The 15,305-nt window shown below is 40.8% G+C and overlaps 1 protein-coding gene across 8 annotated transcripts in view; it reads right to left on the bottom strand.

Annotated features, from left to right (window-relative positions):
• TRIT1 (tRNA isopentenyltransferase 1) overlaps nt 1-15,305 on the bottom strand; it is a 44,109-nt gene that overhangs the window by 7,116 nt on the left and 21,688 nt on the right. For 6 of the 8 annotated variants that reach the window (XR_009258211.1, XM_058717916.1, XM_058717920.1 and 3 more), the window contains exons 2-9: nt 10,523-10,663; nt 6,531-6,629; nt 5,677-5,822; nt 2,663-2,805; nt 1,957-2,091; nt 824-935; nt 342-454; nt 17-94 (exon numbers count right to left, since the gene is read on the bottom strand). Coding sequence is in view for 7 of the 8 variants with exons in the window: in XM_058717916.1 (XP_058573899.1) it covers nt 17-94; nt 342-454; nt 824-935; nt 1,957-2,091; nt 2,663-2,805; nt 5,677-5,822; nt 6,531-6,629; nt 10,523-10,663 (967 nt within the window). In the remaining variant the exon portion in view is untranslated. The remainder of the gene's footprint in view (nt 1-16; nt 95-341; nt 455-823; nt 936-1,956; nt 2,092-2,662; nt 2,806-5,676; nt 5,823-6,530; nt 6,630-10,522; nt 10,664-15,305) is intronic. The other 2 variants (XM_058717919.1, XM_058717921.1) reach the window with 2 other exon arrangements.

Here is a 15,305-nt window from a genome sequence, read left to right as displayed (position 1 = left end):
AAAACATGAGACTTACTATTCAAAAAGCGGTTTTTAACCCATCGGTTTTGCTTCCGGGCATATCTCTTGGTCACCTGTTTCAGAGACTCAATACCTGAAAGGCAAAGTAGATCTAAGAACCTGTAAGTTCTCACCCAGATGAAAGGCAAGCCCTCCCAGCCCAGAAGAAGAGAAAATGAACCATAGCAGCACACTGGAAGACACCTGGTAGACAAGAATCTCAGTTCTGAGCTGAAGGCCATTTGGGACTCTTCTGGCCCCAGCTCTTTCTCAGACCATACCAGCAGGATACTGTGGCACCCAAGGATGTCCAAGGCTAGGTTTAATGGAGGAATTCACACCTTTCTTTAGGAGCTGGTTACTGGTCTCTGGTGTGCATTTTCCCTCAGTGACCAGGTACTCATGAAATTCCTTGAAGCCAATGGATTGGAAGATACCATGTTGATAGTCCTGGCTGGGAATAGGAGAGCATCAGCAGATGAGCCATTGCATCTGAGAGCTAGCAGGGGCCTTGGAGAGGATCTAGCCATTTCATCTCATAGATGAGAAACCGAGATCCTGCCTCTCTAACCACCTTCCTCCACCCCACCCCGACCCGCACCAGCTCCCTGGTTAATTCCCTTGAAAATTAACTCCCGAGAATGTCTGACAGATTAGAAAGTGCAACTGTTAACAAGTACACCAAACCTCCTTCCAACAAACCTTGCCAATGCCAAGGACAAAGGCTAATAATAAACAAGTAGATCCAAAGCCAGTACATTTATGGTCTTTTGACCATAAGCAAGGGATGGAGAGTAGGTCAAAGTAATAGCCAAATCCTCACCTATTTTCTGCAACTTTCTTCTGATTATAGCGCCTGTGAAAGTCTCTTAGTTCATCCAAGAGCCCAGCAGCAAGCATGTCATCCACTCTCTTATCCAAGCGCTCATCTAGAACTTCAATCAAATTAGCCCATCAACCAGCAAGTCTGTCACAGGTGCCCACTAGACACTTACACGATGAATGGACGGGCTGCCACGAAGAAGAACATTTGTTCAAGTGGAAGAAAGGGTTCACACTCCAAAGATTATAGAATAATTCATATTATTTTTATCATACTTAAGACTCTGCACTTCAATAAAACAGCCAGAATGAAGCACGTGTCTTATTATATAAAGAGAAGCATACAATTATAACTATTAGGAAGGACAAATATTTTATTATGGAATGTGTATTCACTGTTTACTTTAGAGGCAGCTGTGAGACCCCTGGTTTACTCTTCTTACTTTTTTCCATTATATTTGTTACTCTAACTTGGTGTTATTTCACATTTAAGAACTTTCAGATAACACCTTAGATAGGAACAAAAACTTTAATCCAAGCCCATCTGAGGTACACTGTGAACTACTGGGCCAGACAAAGGAGCAAAGGGTAAGGGGTCATAATCATTCAGATGTGGAGGTCAAAGACAGCTTCACTATGAGTCAGATTCCATTATTTTATGCTGAACTGCGATACATGTTTTAATTTTAAAAAATCCATTAAATATTATCTTTTTCTATAAACTTGCACCTGAGATTAATTTCACCACAAATTTTCATCATTTCCATCATGCTCTACATTATCTGCCATTGCTACTTCTCAGCCTGCAGTAACAGTAACCTTTTTTCCTATCTTCCTAAAAAGTTTGCATTTATTAAGGGCTTATCGCATGTTAAGCACATTCTGAGCACTTTGTGTGTATTATTTCATCTAATCTTCAATGAAGATGTATGTATTACTACTATTATTTTATTATCATTATTTCTACTTTACAGAATAGAAAACTGAGGCATAGGACGGTACACTAACTTGCCTTAAAATTCACAGAGCCAGAAGATGGTGGAGCAGGGATCTGAATCCAGTCTGGCTCAGAGACTGTGCTTTTAATCGCTACACTATACTGTTCACATACACTAGACCTAGCTCATAGGGTACCTTTCAAAATGGGTCCCTGGATGCCCCCAGAAGAGTGCTCATCATCCCTTGTCTGTAGCCTCACAGCACTTTCTAGCCCAGCATTTATCACAATGTAGGATCTATCTTGTTTGCACCCCGCTGGACTGGGAGCTCCTAAAAAACAGGCCCTGTCTCATATTCATCTCTGAAATCCAAGTACTCTGCAGTGTACTTGGCATTTCATTGAAAGCTTACTGAATGCTAGCTGGATCACAGGGCATGATCATCTTTAGCAAAAGAAAAGAAAAGAAAACAAAAGAAACCCCATAATCAGGCTAGCTAACTGACTATCATACCCATTTCTCAGGCCTGCTGCTTCTAGAATAATCAGTGATACAACCTCCATCCAGCCAATCCAGGGAGTCAGACCTCCTACTACAGAGCCTTCCTTCTCTTTCTCTTCAGACCTTCCCTGGATGGCAGTCTCGTACTCACGCCACCATCTCATCTTATCCAGCCTCGCTATCTTAGCCTACTGCCAGTGCTATCCTTCTTTCCATTCCAGACAGACACCCAGGGGAAGGGAACAAAGTACCTCATTAAGTCAATGAATAATGGTAATTAAATGAATAGCTAACACTTGTTTAGTGCTTATTACGAGCCACTCATGGTTCTAAGTATTTTCTACATAGTAATATAATAAGCTCTATCTCAGATGGACTCTAAGGCATCAAAGGGCTTTTACCTGTCTGGTCAGCATGAAGCCAGAGGATGCAAAGGTTAGGGAACTTCAGAGGGCCTCCAAGGGGACCACCACCTTCCTCTGAGTGTTGACGATGAAGAAATTCACTATGAGAGATTCCCGTTTCTTCAAACACTTGCAAGCTCCTAAGTCATTTTAAAAGGGGGGAGGGCACACCCATAAAAACCATTAGAAAATACTGATTCTCAAGTGAAACAAGGAAAGAGGCTATTTATTATAGAACACTTTCATTGCATAAGCTCCCAAAGCCATGCAGGAATCCTGGGACTCCTGGGTGGCTCAGTCGGTTAAGCGTCCAACTTTGGCTCAGGTCATGATCTTGCGGTTGATGAGTCTGAGCCCCGAGTCTGGCTCTGTGCGGACAGCTCAGAGCCTGGAGCCTGCTTCAGATTCTGCGTTTCCCTCTTTCTGGCCCTCCCCCAACTCATGCTCTGTCTCTCTCTCTCAAAAATAAATAAACATTAAAAATATTTAAAAAAAAGAAACAATGCTAAAGAAAACTTAGGATAAAGTAAGAATAATACTATTTTTCTAAACATACTAAATTAACTTTTCTGAAATCAGTTAGGTTCAGAAACAACAGGCTTCTTCTACACAGATAGAATGGGACTCACTCACCCTCAGGTAAGCAGTAAAAGAGCTTATTTGGGAGACTGTTACAAGCCAACAAGCCCAGTCTCGCTGGGATGCCTTTCCCACAGTTACAAAAGTATGTTGTATATCCAGCTCATCAACTTTCTTTTTAAATACGTCTAAAGTTAATGAAGAACACGTCTAACTAATTTAGTACTCTACTAGCACAAAGATCATTGAAGAAAGAACTCACATGCTTATTCTTAAGCTACCATCCAGCCTGTCCGTATCTATTATGTTATGCAGCACTAAGTAATTTAACTCTCAAATTTATACTCTACCACTCTGGGTGATTGCAACATATTAGCTTGAAAGTGATCCTTCCCTTCCTGACCCAATTCTACTTGTGTGAAATTCTAACACAAGAATAGAGACCCCTTGCCTTTCCATACCATGGTCACTCAAAGAGGACTTATGAGGGAAAATATGTAGTAACAGATAATCTCACTTAGCTGGAGGTTAGAATATAGTCTCAAACTAAAAGATGAAAAGTCTTCCAGTCCTCTCTAAAGAAGAGACTCTAAAGCTCTTGATTAGAACCTATTGACTCTTACTAAGACACAATTCTCAACTCATTACTAGTTTAGAAGTAGCAAAATGAGGAGACGTGATAAGAAAACTGATTAATAAAAGGAGAGGATAATAAAGACCAACCTCTAGGATTATGTCATAAAATAATATAAAAATGAATGTTCATCATAATATTTCCGTTTTCCAAAAATGTTTGAAAGATTTCTATTAAAATGCTTTAAAATAAAATATTTGGATACTGAAAGTATAAACTTCATTTATCTAGAATGTGCATTACCAAGGGAGCAAAAACCTTAGATATTACAATGATGTGTGACACTTCAAGGGGTACCATACCTGAAGAAATATTATTCTTTAGTATTGAATTTCATGGAGGGCAGGGAGGCACAATTAGAAAAAAATTTCTAAAAAAGCTCTAGATGTGTTGGGAGTGTGGGAGATAATGAAAAAAGGATTAACACTGATCTAGGGGTGCCTGGGTGGCTCAGCCGGTTAAGCATCTGACTCTTGATTTCGGCTCAGGTAAAGACCTCAGTTTGTGAGATCAGGCCCCATGTTAGGCTCTATGCTGACAGTGCAAAGCCTGCTTGGGATTCTCTCTCTCCCTCTCCCTCTCTCTCTGCCGCTCCCCTGCTTGCGCGTGCACACGTGTGCATGCACGCTCTCTCAAATTAAATTAAAAAACATTTTGGGGGCACCCGGGTGGCTCAGTCGGTTAAGCGTCCGACTTCGGCTCAGGTCATGATCTCGCGGTTCGTGAGTTCGAGCCCCGCGTCGGGCTCTGTGCTGACAGCTCAGAGCCTGGAGCCTGCTTCAGATTCTGTGTCTCCCTCTCTCTCTCTGCCCCTTCCCACTCACGCTCTATCTCTGTCTCTTAGAAATAAATAAATGTAAAAAAAAAAATTTTTTTTTTTAATTAAAAAACATTTTTTAAAAATCCCTATCAATACCATATGTTGTTATATTTAATCTGTATAACCAATCATCCATATAGTAGGTCCTTCGTTAGATCCTCTACCCTGTCAGATATGGTATCATTTCCAACACTGCAAAAAAAATAAACCTAACCCATGAAGCTGCAATTTCAAAACAACCTAAGAAAACATGACCTTATGAGTTCATTCACCACCTCTCTCTTTCCTTCAAGAAAGCCTCCATATGTAAAGGTGAGCTGGTCCAGGAGATGGTTTATAAAATCCACCTCCCACTGGGAAAGCTGCTGGGGCAAAACTCAGCATTGCACAATTAATTATGAAACTCAAATCACAATGTAAACCAATTGCATGCCAGAAAAAATTTACATGAAAACTGCTATACAAGGGGAGATCAAATAGAAAATGAAGCACGATTACATAGGCCCTAGGGAAAACTCTATTGTACTATACATTTTAAATTTTTTTTTTTTTCAACATTTTTTATTTATTTTTGGGACAGAGAGAGACAGAGCATGAACGGGGGAGGGGCAGAGAGAGAGGGAGACACAGAATCGGAAACAGGCTCCAGGCTCCGAGCCATCGGCCCAGAGCCTGACGCGGGGCTCGAACTCACAGACCGCGAGATCGTGACCTGGCTGAAGTCGGACGCTTAACCGACTGCGCCACCCAGGCGCCCCTATTGTACTATACATTTTAAATTAACAACAAAGTTGGGTGCAATTATTTATTGAGGGAGGGGAACTGAGGCAGTAACTGGGGGCCTCACAAACCGTGAGCTGGAACACACCAATCTCCACCAACTGCTGTTGCCAAAGCCCTCTCATTACCCAGGCACACGGAACAACTCACTGCCCAACTCCAGAGGGATTCAAAGTCAGTGGGCCCAGGCTTTCTTACCGGGCCACTTTGCGCTTGTCATGTGGGTGCAGCTTGGCAGCCATTTCTGGGTCCACCTGGCTTAAGCGTTTGTGGAGTGCATGGCCATCCTCCTTTTCAAGCTCTGCTTTCCGGTCAGTCACTTTCTCAGTGTCCATCTCCTGGGGCTATTAAAAGAAGATCTACAAGTAAATTTAACAGTTCAACAAGCACTGAGACAGTGTGTGTGTCAGGCACCTTGCTGGGAGTTGAGAATACAGAATAGAGAGAAATCAGAAGGTCCTGGCATATAGTGAGACAAAGACCATATAACAGAAAATTCCGATACACTGTGGTAGTGTTGTGAGGCTACAGCAAACAAAAGAGGACTTACTGCCTAGGGAAGTATTCAGGTACCTGCTTCCTCGTCAGAAGTATAAACAGGAACCAGGGCTAACGCATCTGTATTAACATATCCATGAGTCTAGTCTTCTCAGCAAATGACCAGAGTGGACCAGAATTGCCTGCACATTACAGTTTGCAAAGTCCCACCCTATGCAATAGCATCTCCATTAGAAAGGTTAGTGTTGGACATCTCTCTGACATATAGATTGTTACAGCCAAGAAATGCTGAGTCAGACTGATGTACTGTTAACTTACATGGAGATGCTAATTAATCCACAGAGAAGCATTTTTCCCACACACAGCCCTTACCCTCAGGCCACACCCCGCAGGAGCACACTTCACATATAGAGGTTGCACTTGCTTCAGAATATTAAGTAAGAAAATTAAGTTGCTGAGTATAAGAAATAAGCAAAAGTCAACCTTCCTCCCACTAAAATTAGCTGGCAAGAGGAACCCATTTCCTCAGTGACTTACAAGTGAACTAAACATACCTTAGTACTGACAAGAACTTTCCAGAGCAGAGCCTCAATGTAATAATTCGTTCCTCCCACGACAATAGGAATTTTGTCTCGGGCAAATATATCTTCAATGTGAACGTTAAGAAAGATTATCACAATATTTAATATCAAGAAGAGCATCCTGACTCACCTGAGAAGGAGGGTATTAGCAAGAAACCACACTCATTTATTCGTCTGGAGAACAGAGGGGAAAGGGTGGAAACCAAGATGAATGGATATCAGTCTTCACTGTTTCCCATGAGTTCTCCGAAGCATTTCCTATTAGTTCTAGAGGGTCTTGCATAAACTGGAGACAAATGCATGATGGTAATTCCTTCCAGTGCTAAAAATGTTTAGGCCTTGCTGCTAAAATTCAAAGCTTGCTTGGTATTCCAAATCAGTTTAATGAACACAAGCCCAAGGGCTCTCAGAGAACCGAGTGTCAGCTGCTCAGGAAGCCACCAAGGTGACGCCCATGGTGTGACTTTACCTTCTAAGGCAAAATACAAGCTGGTTTCTCTAAGCCATGGTTCTTGGACTCAGTCCCCACCATTATGTGGTAGTAATGCACATTTTGGCCACTTGAGATTCCACCAGATAAACTGAAAAGCATGGGTTCCAAAGATAAATAGATTTCAATGACCAGCTCCAACTCTCTGGCAAGTTACTCAGTTTTCTCACCTGTAAAATTCTCCAGAATTCTTCAGAGCATTAAATGTGACAAGGCATATAAATCCCCTACCACAATGCCTGAAATATTTGCTTTCAATTGAGTAAGTACTGAATTTACTTGAGCCTCTATTGTTTTTATATCCCTGCTACTTTGAATTCTTCTTTAGAATCTCTGTTGAGCAGATAATTATCTGCTTTATGAAGGGCTTTGCTTCTAAGGATAATTGATAAAGAGACTTTCAACCTAGACAAAGACTCATTTACATGCTTCTTCCCCCTGCCAGCCTGTCTGTGGGCACAGAGATAGATGACCTCTTTTCTATCAGAGGCCCACTAACCCCGAAGAGGCTGGGGTGGGGTGGGAAGAAAGCTGTTACCGATCAAGGATCATAAAGAAGAAACACTGTCTATTTGTTTTTTAAAAGAAAAATTCTATATTCTGCCTTTAAGCATAGGGAGCACACAATTACATAGTAACTGTAATAAAAATTCAAATATATAACATGATTAACAAAGGGAAAGGGAGCAAGGAAAGTAAAAAGAGAAGGGTAAAATGGTGAGATGCCAAAAAAAAGAGTGGAAAAGAGGGAGGGACATGGGATAGGTGACATTTGGTGGGAAAAGGTTTGACTTGTTTGCCCAAGCCATGAAACAATTGTGATTCTGGGCAAAACCCTTCTCCTCTCTGGGCCTCAGTATCTAATATCTTCACCTGCCCAATCAAGAAAGCTAACTAAGGGGGCACCTGGGTGGCTCAGTACGTTGGGCATCTGACTTCAGCTCAGGTACTGATCTCATGGTTTGTGGGTTCGAGCCCTGCGTCTGGCTTTGGGCCGACAGGTCAGAGTCTGGAGCCTGCTTCAGATTCTGTGTCTCCCTCTCTCTCTGCCCCCCACCCCTCCACTTATGCTCAGTCTCTCTCTCTCAAAAATAAATAAAAACATTAAAAAAAAAAAAAAAAAGAAAGCTAACTAAGAACACTTCTTAAAGTACTTTCAGTTCTGACATTCTGTTTCTAAGTTCTTACCTTAACTCAGAAATCTCCATTCCTGTAAGTGATGTGATTAAGTCATCCCATGCTGCCCTATATGAAAACTCCATTTTCTATCAGTTCTTTCTGAACAACCAAACTGTCTTAAAGCAACAATGGACATTTGGTGATATGTTTCAATTTGCCAAGGGCTTTCATATACATTATCTCATCTGATACAATTGCCTTGTAAAGCAGGTAGAGCAAGAATTATTATCTGCATTTTAATCTCTGCCTATTTGATAGGCAAAAAAATATGATTTCATTATTTTGATTTGCATGGCCTTAACAGCAAGGGTAAGCCCTTTGTCATGTTTACCATTATTTATGCTTCTTCCTTTGTGAATTACTACTAAGGCCCTTTAAGTATTTTTCGTATTGATCCATAGGCGTTTTTTATAGGGGCGTCTGGGTGGCTCAGTCAGTTGAGCGTCCAACTCTTGGTTTCTTGGCTCAGGTCATGATCTCATGTGTCGGGCTCTGTGCTGACAACGCAGAACCTGCTGGGGATCCTCTCTCCCTGTCTCTGCTTGGGATTCTGTCTCTCTCAAAAAATAAACTTAAAAAAAAATGGCTAAGTGGGAAGTTTTGTGTGTACTTTAACACAACAAGGGAAAAAATTAAGTTAAAAAGTCCATTAGGGGCACCTGGGTGGCTCAGTTGGTTAAGCAGCCGACTTCAGCTTGGGTCATGATCTCACAGTTTTGAGCCCCACAACAGGATCTGCACCATCAGTACCTGCTTGGGATTGTCTCTTTCTCCTTCTTCCCAACTTGTACTCTCACTCTCTCTCTCAAAATAAACAGACTTTTTAAAAAATCCATTAAAAAAATGTTTTTTAAAGACTAGATATCTACAAAGTCCTTCCCTACTGTGTGTAGTTAAAATCACATAAGTACTCAATTATATATTATCCCATTTGTTTTAAAGTTTCATTAAGAAAACACATATTTAACTCTGAAATCCATCTGCAATTTATGTCATATATAATGAGGTTGTGATTTTATTTTTTTCCAAAATAATTAGCTGTCCTAGAAATAATTATTTTTTTGATGTTTATTTTGGAGAGAGAGAGAGAACACATGTGCACAAGCAGGGGAAGGGCAGAGAGGGAGGGGGACAGAGGATCTGAACAGCAGAGAGCCGGATGCGGGGCTCCAACTCAAGAACTGTGAGATCGTGACCTAAGCCAAAGTCAGACGCTTAACCAACTAGGTCACCTAGGCACCCCAAGTCCTGGGAATAATTATTAACTGCTGCTTTATTTTTCCACTGTTCTAAAATGCCACCTTGATCATAAGCTAAGTATGGACATTGATTTGAATTTGTATTCTGCGTTTTCTCTATTCTGTGCCATAAGACTGTCTAGTGTAAGTTCCATGCTATTATAATTATTATGAATTTTCATTATGTTTTAATATCTAGCAGTCCAAATATATTTTTTAAAGTAATCTCTATGCCCAGCATAGGGCTTGATTGAACTTGTGATCCCCGAGATCAAGAGTCTCATGCTCTACCGGCTGAGCCTGCCAGGAGCCCCATCTGGCAGTCCAAATATTAAAGGCAGTCTAAACAGTTAAAATAGAAGGGCAGTTCCCTTATACTAGTATTTTCAAAAATTTATTGGCGTTAAAACTAATGTAACACTATATGTTAACTATATTGGAATTAAAATTAAAAAAGTAAAAGATCACTGATCACAGAAAAAAAATTATTTTTAGAAAAAAAAAATTTATTGGTGTTTTTGCAGTCCTCCCTCACCCAACAATCCCTATTAAATTCTAACTGTAACTCCATTATATTTATAAACTGATTTTGTAACCTCATTTAAAGGGTGGGAAACTGAAGCTCCGTGGGGTAAATGCTCTCTACCCGATAAAATCCACTTGGTCCAAAGAGGTAGTTCTGGGACTAGAACACAGATTTTTCTGGTTCCTAAATCAGTGTTCTTGCCACTAAAACAGCTTCTTAAATTTTAACATGCCTATGAATCACCTGGGATTCTCGTTAAATGCAGATTCTGATTCAACAGGTCTGGAGTGAGGACCAAATTCAGCATTTCTAATAAGTGCCCAAGGGATGCTAAATGCTGCAGTCTGAAGACAAGGTTCTGAGTAGCAAGGGCATTGTATCTTTCAATCCATATAGTTCAGATGGGGATGCTACCTATGGGTTGTTAGGTCTTGGGTGCCCCTGTTTAGAAGAAACTGTCATTGAAAAGAAAACTTTCTGGCTTGGGCTGCCTTGCACCCACAAGCCTAGCTGCTGTCTTTCCTAAGGATATCAGAGCAGTTGCCTTGTTCCTGAAGTCCACAACTGTGTAATTTGTCACAAGAGGATCCACAAAGCTGATCATGTGGTGCTGGCACATTCTCTGCTCTTGGGCAGAAACCTTGTTGGTGATGATGTCTAAGCCTTCATAAACCTAGGGGAAAGAAAATTAGCATGAGATAGTCACCTGCTTCCATAAAAGGCACATTTGAGGTAGGAATGGTGATCCGTACCTCCCTCCAGCCAAACACGTGACTGATGCAAAGCACCGGAATAGATGTGCTCTAAGCATTTGTGTTCAGGGCATAGGGGACCCACCCAAGAAACCCAGGACAAAGGTAGCGGGAGAAAACAAAACACTGGCTTTCTTTTTTTTTTTTTTTTATTTTTGGGACAGAGAGAGACAGAGCATGAACGGGGGAGGGACAGAGAGAGAGAGGGAGACACAGAATCGGAAACAGGCTCCAGGCTCCGAGCCATCAGCCCAGAGCCTGACGCGGGGCTCGAACTCACGGACGCGAGATCGTGACCTGGCTGAAGTCGGACGCTTAACCGACTGCGCCACCCAGGCGCCCCGAAACACTGGCTTTCTTATCAAATAGTGGCAATTAGTTTAAACTTAAAGATAAAAAGTGTATGTAAATCAGTGCTCAAGTGAGAACTAATTCTGCAAGATTAACTGGAAGTTCTTTAGGCCTGAACTTGAAGCATTTAAAAATGGGCAGGTTGTTTTATTTATTTTACTTATCATAAGTCTCCAGAAAGGTAACATTTTGCATTGCTCATAGTTCTACTTCAAATGCTTAGATATTTCTTGGATTAAAATGCTCTGAAACATTTCTAGGATTTGTATAGCATTGGCTCCATTTGTGAAGAAGTGGCCTATTTACAAAGATACATATAAAACACACACATACACACTTTGAAGTCAGAACCCCTAATACTGCTACACTCTAGTGGAAACATTGTGATCTAACCAAATTACTGCTTCAGGGGGCCAGCATATACAGTCTAAATACTCAAAGGCAATATCCTGTCTGTAAGCTCTTGATCTGCCAATTCAACTAAAAAGTTCAAATGTACTTTTTCTAAATGCAAGGTCTCGGACTGCAGATCTGAAAATACTAGTTTGAAAATAGGGATGAATGCTTTGAGATTAAATGTTCTCTCTGTAATCACTGATTCTACAGGGAGCATTGAATGAACAAATAATAAGTTCCATAGAGCCCACAAAGATGTTAAAAGCATTTTTTATCTCACATTTCCCTTTACTTACATGGGTGTCGATTAAGTACAGCACAGTATAATGGTTAGGAGGAAGGACGCTGGCGCCAGGCTGCCTCAGATCAATTCCTAGCTCTGCCACTTACCAGCTATTTGTACCAGTGGAGTAGTCAGTTACTAACTTCTCTGTGCCTCAATCCCTCATCAGTAAAATGAGGATAATAATGTCTATCTCGTGGGGTTGTTGCATGGATTAAGTGAGTTAATACATGCAAAGCACTTAGTTTTTGCCTAACTTTGCAGATGCTATGAAGGGTTATTATATTACTACCTGTATTACAACAACTACTATCACAACAGAAGGATAATGGGAAATAAATTTAGTGTTATTATTTATCTCTCTGAAGCCTCTTTGCTGGTAGCTACTGAGGTTTTTTACCCAACAGGGACAGAAGCTATCTTCAGGTAAAATAAAATTGTTAATTAGTAAAATAGTGCACATAAGACATATAAAGAGCCACCAGGAAAGAATCAGCTCTGCCTTTAACTCATTTAATCTGTGCCCGACAACAAACTTGCATTCTTACACCTGAATACTGGTGGAATCTTAGATCACAGGGTGTTCTCTCTGTGTATCTTGAGCAAGACTTCCTTCTGATGTTACAAAGTGCTATAGGATATACCCTACACCGCAGTCTTCTGCACAAATTAAGAAGACTACAGGAGAAAAGGAGTTAACAATTGCGTGTTCCTCTCCCTCTTTTCCCACAAACTTTAGCTGGCTCTGTTGCATTCCAAATGACCCAATCAATGGGAAAGAACTCAAACAGCAACAACTTGATTTTGCCAGTGGAAGATTTCTGAACCCTGTAAGTGGATTCTCGTTTTTAACATTGAGATTAATGTTAAGGAAATTATCGCTGCAAATGCAAAATTACCATCCCCAACTTACAAAAAAACCAAAATGTAAATATCCCTACCAGCATGTTCTATCTGACATATAGATAAATTTGTAGATAAATTTTCATCCCCCCCCCCACTTTTCTTTAAATTTTAAAGAGAAACCGAGCACAAGAGGGGAGAGGGGCAGAGGGAGAGAGAATCTTTAAGTAGGCTCCATGCTCAGCGCAGAGCCTGACATGGGGCTCAATCCCACAACCCTGGGATCATGACCTGAGACAAAATCAAGAGGCAGCCACTCAACTGACTGAGCCACCTAGATACCTGGTAAATTGTCATTTTGAGTCTCATCTTTAAGGGTATCTTCTAGAACTCCTTAAAATAGTAAGCTTAAACAAATAAACACATCAACATAAATCAAACAGAAGGTAACCCCAGAATGAGGCTCACCTTATTTTAAAGGAAGTAGACTACTACACTATTTATGGTATATGCAAATGCCAACAAATATCAGAAAGAAGTACTCATGGTTTAAGGAAAGACTTCTTGCTCACAGAGTTAACAAACTAAAAACTGTAATTCATACAAAAGTACTACATCTTGGTTACCAATGTGAATTGTCATCTTTGAGTGATTTGTCAACTTTTGTTTCCCATACCATCAGACTAAAAGAAACTGGGCATAAAGATATGGGTGGTACTAAACAGATATCTGATAATAAAAGGATTGTTAATGTTTAGGTATCATATGGCTTTATGGTTTTGTGTTTTGTTTTGCTTTGTTTTGTTAAAAAGGAGAAAATAAAAAAGGAGTTACTGGGGCGCCTGGGTGGCTCAGTTGGTTAAGTGTCCGACTCTCAGTTTTGGCTCAGATCATAATCTCGCAGTTTGTGGGTTTGAGCCCACATCAGGAAAGAACAGAGATGGTTTGGGATTCTCTATCTCTCCTGTCTCTCAGCCCCTCCCCAGCTTACTCCCTCTCTCAAAAAAAAATAAACTTAAAAAAAAAAAGGAGTCTTTAACTTTGAGGTATACAGTATACTGAAGTACTTATGAATGGAAGTATATATATTTTTTAAAGAAATGAGAGCTGATCCAAGGTTATATCAATAATGATGTTGCTGGGGCGCCTGGGTGGCGCAGTCGGTTAAGCGTCCGACTTCAGCCAGGTCACGATCTCGCGGTCCGTGAGTTCGAGCCCCGCGTCAGGCTCTGGGCTGATGGCTCGGAGCCTGGAGCCTGCTTCCGATTCTGTGTCTCCCTCTCTCTCTGCCCCTCCCCCGTTCATGCTCTGTCTCTCTCTGTCCCAAAAATAAAAAAACGTTGAAAAAAAAAATTAAAAAAAAAATAATGATGTTGCTTCACTCTTCCATTCTAATATGACTTCTTTTGACAGTTAGCGATGTGCTGTTAAAGTTGAGCTTACAAATGACTGTGCAACTTGTGATCACAGCTACTGTGTATTTTTTTCATTTTACCCCTGAATAAATTTTTAATAAGCAAGAAGGCAAGGGTAGATGAAGGGCATATGTAAAGTACATCTATAGCTGCACCGCACGAGAGCAAAAATGACGCTGAAAAGACATTTGTTAATAATGACACAAGAATTACGATCACTGGGGTGCCTGGCTGGCTCAGTCATTAGAGCATCTGATTCTTGATCTCGGGGTCGTGAGTTCGAGCCCCACATTGGGTAGAGATTACTTTAGAAAAGAATTATGATCACGAAATGAAAGGGAGAACAATGATGCAAGTAAAATTTGCAGTAACATTCATAACATTAAAATTTTATCTTTATTTTCTGTTTTTAACCATAGGACAAAAAAAAGAAAGTATATGACAACTGGGATCTACATTCCAATAATGGTGGAAGAGGGATAGACTAAATGAAACAAGATTGGCCAAGTGTTCCTAACTTACTGAAGCTAGGTGACAGACACACAGAAGTTCAACTGGTACTCATTCTATTTTTTTTATTTGTTGGAAAACTTCCCTAACAAAAAGTTCCTATAAAAAAATCTGGATGCGGGGCGCCTGGGTGGCGCAGTCGGTTAAGCGTCCGACTTCAGCCAGGTCACGATCTCGCGGTCCGTGAGTTCGAGCCCCGCGTCAGGCTCTGGGCTGATGGCTCGGAGCCTGGAGCCTGTTTCCGATTCTGTGTCTCCCTCTCTCTCTGCCCCTCCCCCGTTCATGCTCTGTCTCTCTCTGTCCCCCCCCAAAAAAAAAAAAAAGTTGAAAAAAAAAATTAAAAAAAAAAAATCTGGATGCACTTCATACACAGAGATAGCTATTATCAAAAAACAAAAAATAACAAATGTTGGTGAAGATGTAGAGATATTAGAACCCCTGTGTACTGTTGGTGGGGATGTAAAATGACATTGCTGTGGATGGAAAACAGTACGGTGATTCACCAAAACATAAAAAATAGAGGGACACTGGCTGACTCAGTCTGTAGAGCATGTGACACTTGATCTCAAGGTTGTGAGTTCAAGCCCCACAGTGAGTGTAGATTACTAAAAAATAAAACCTTAAAAACAACACATAAAAAAATAGAATTACCATATTATCTAGCAACTCCACTTCTGGGTATGTACCCCAAAGAACTGAAAGCAGGGAGCTGAACAGGTATTTATACACCCATGTCTATAATAGCAGCATCAATCACTGAGGCCA

This window comes from Neofelis nebulosa, chromosome 2 (genome assembly GCF_028018385.1).
Source record: "Neofelis nebulosa isolate mNeoNeb1 chromosome 2, mNeoNeb1.pri, whole genome shotgun sequence".
Lineage (NCBI taxonomy): Eukaryota > Metazoa > Chordata > Mammalia > Carnivora > Felidae > Neofelis > Neofelis nebulosa.
Note: the sequence above shows the minus strand (reverse complement) of the source record. Positions and strands in the feature narration are given on the sequence as shown.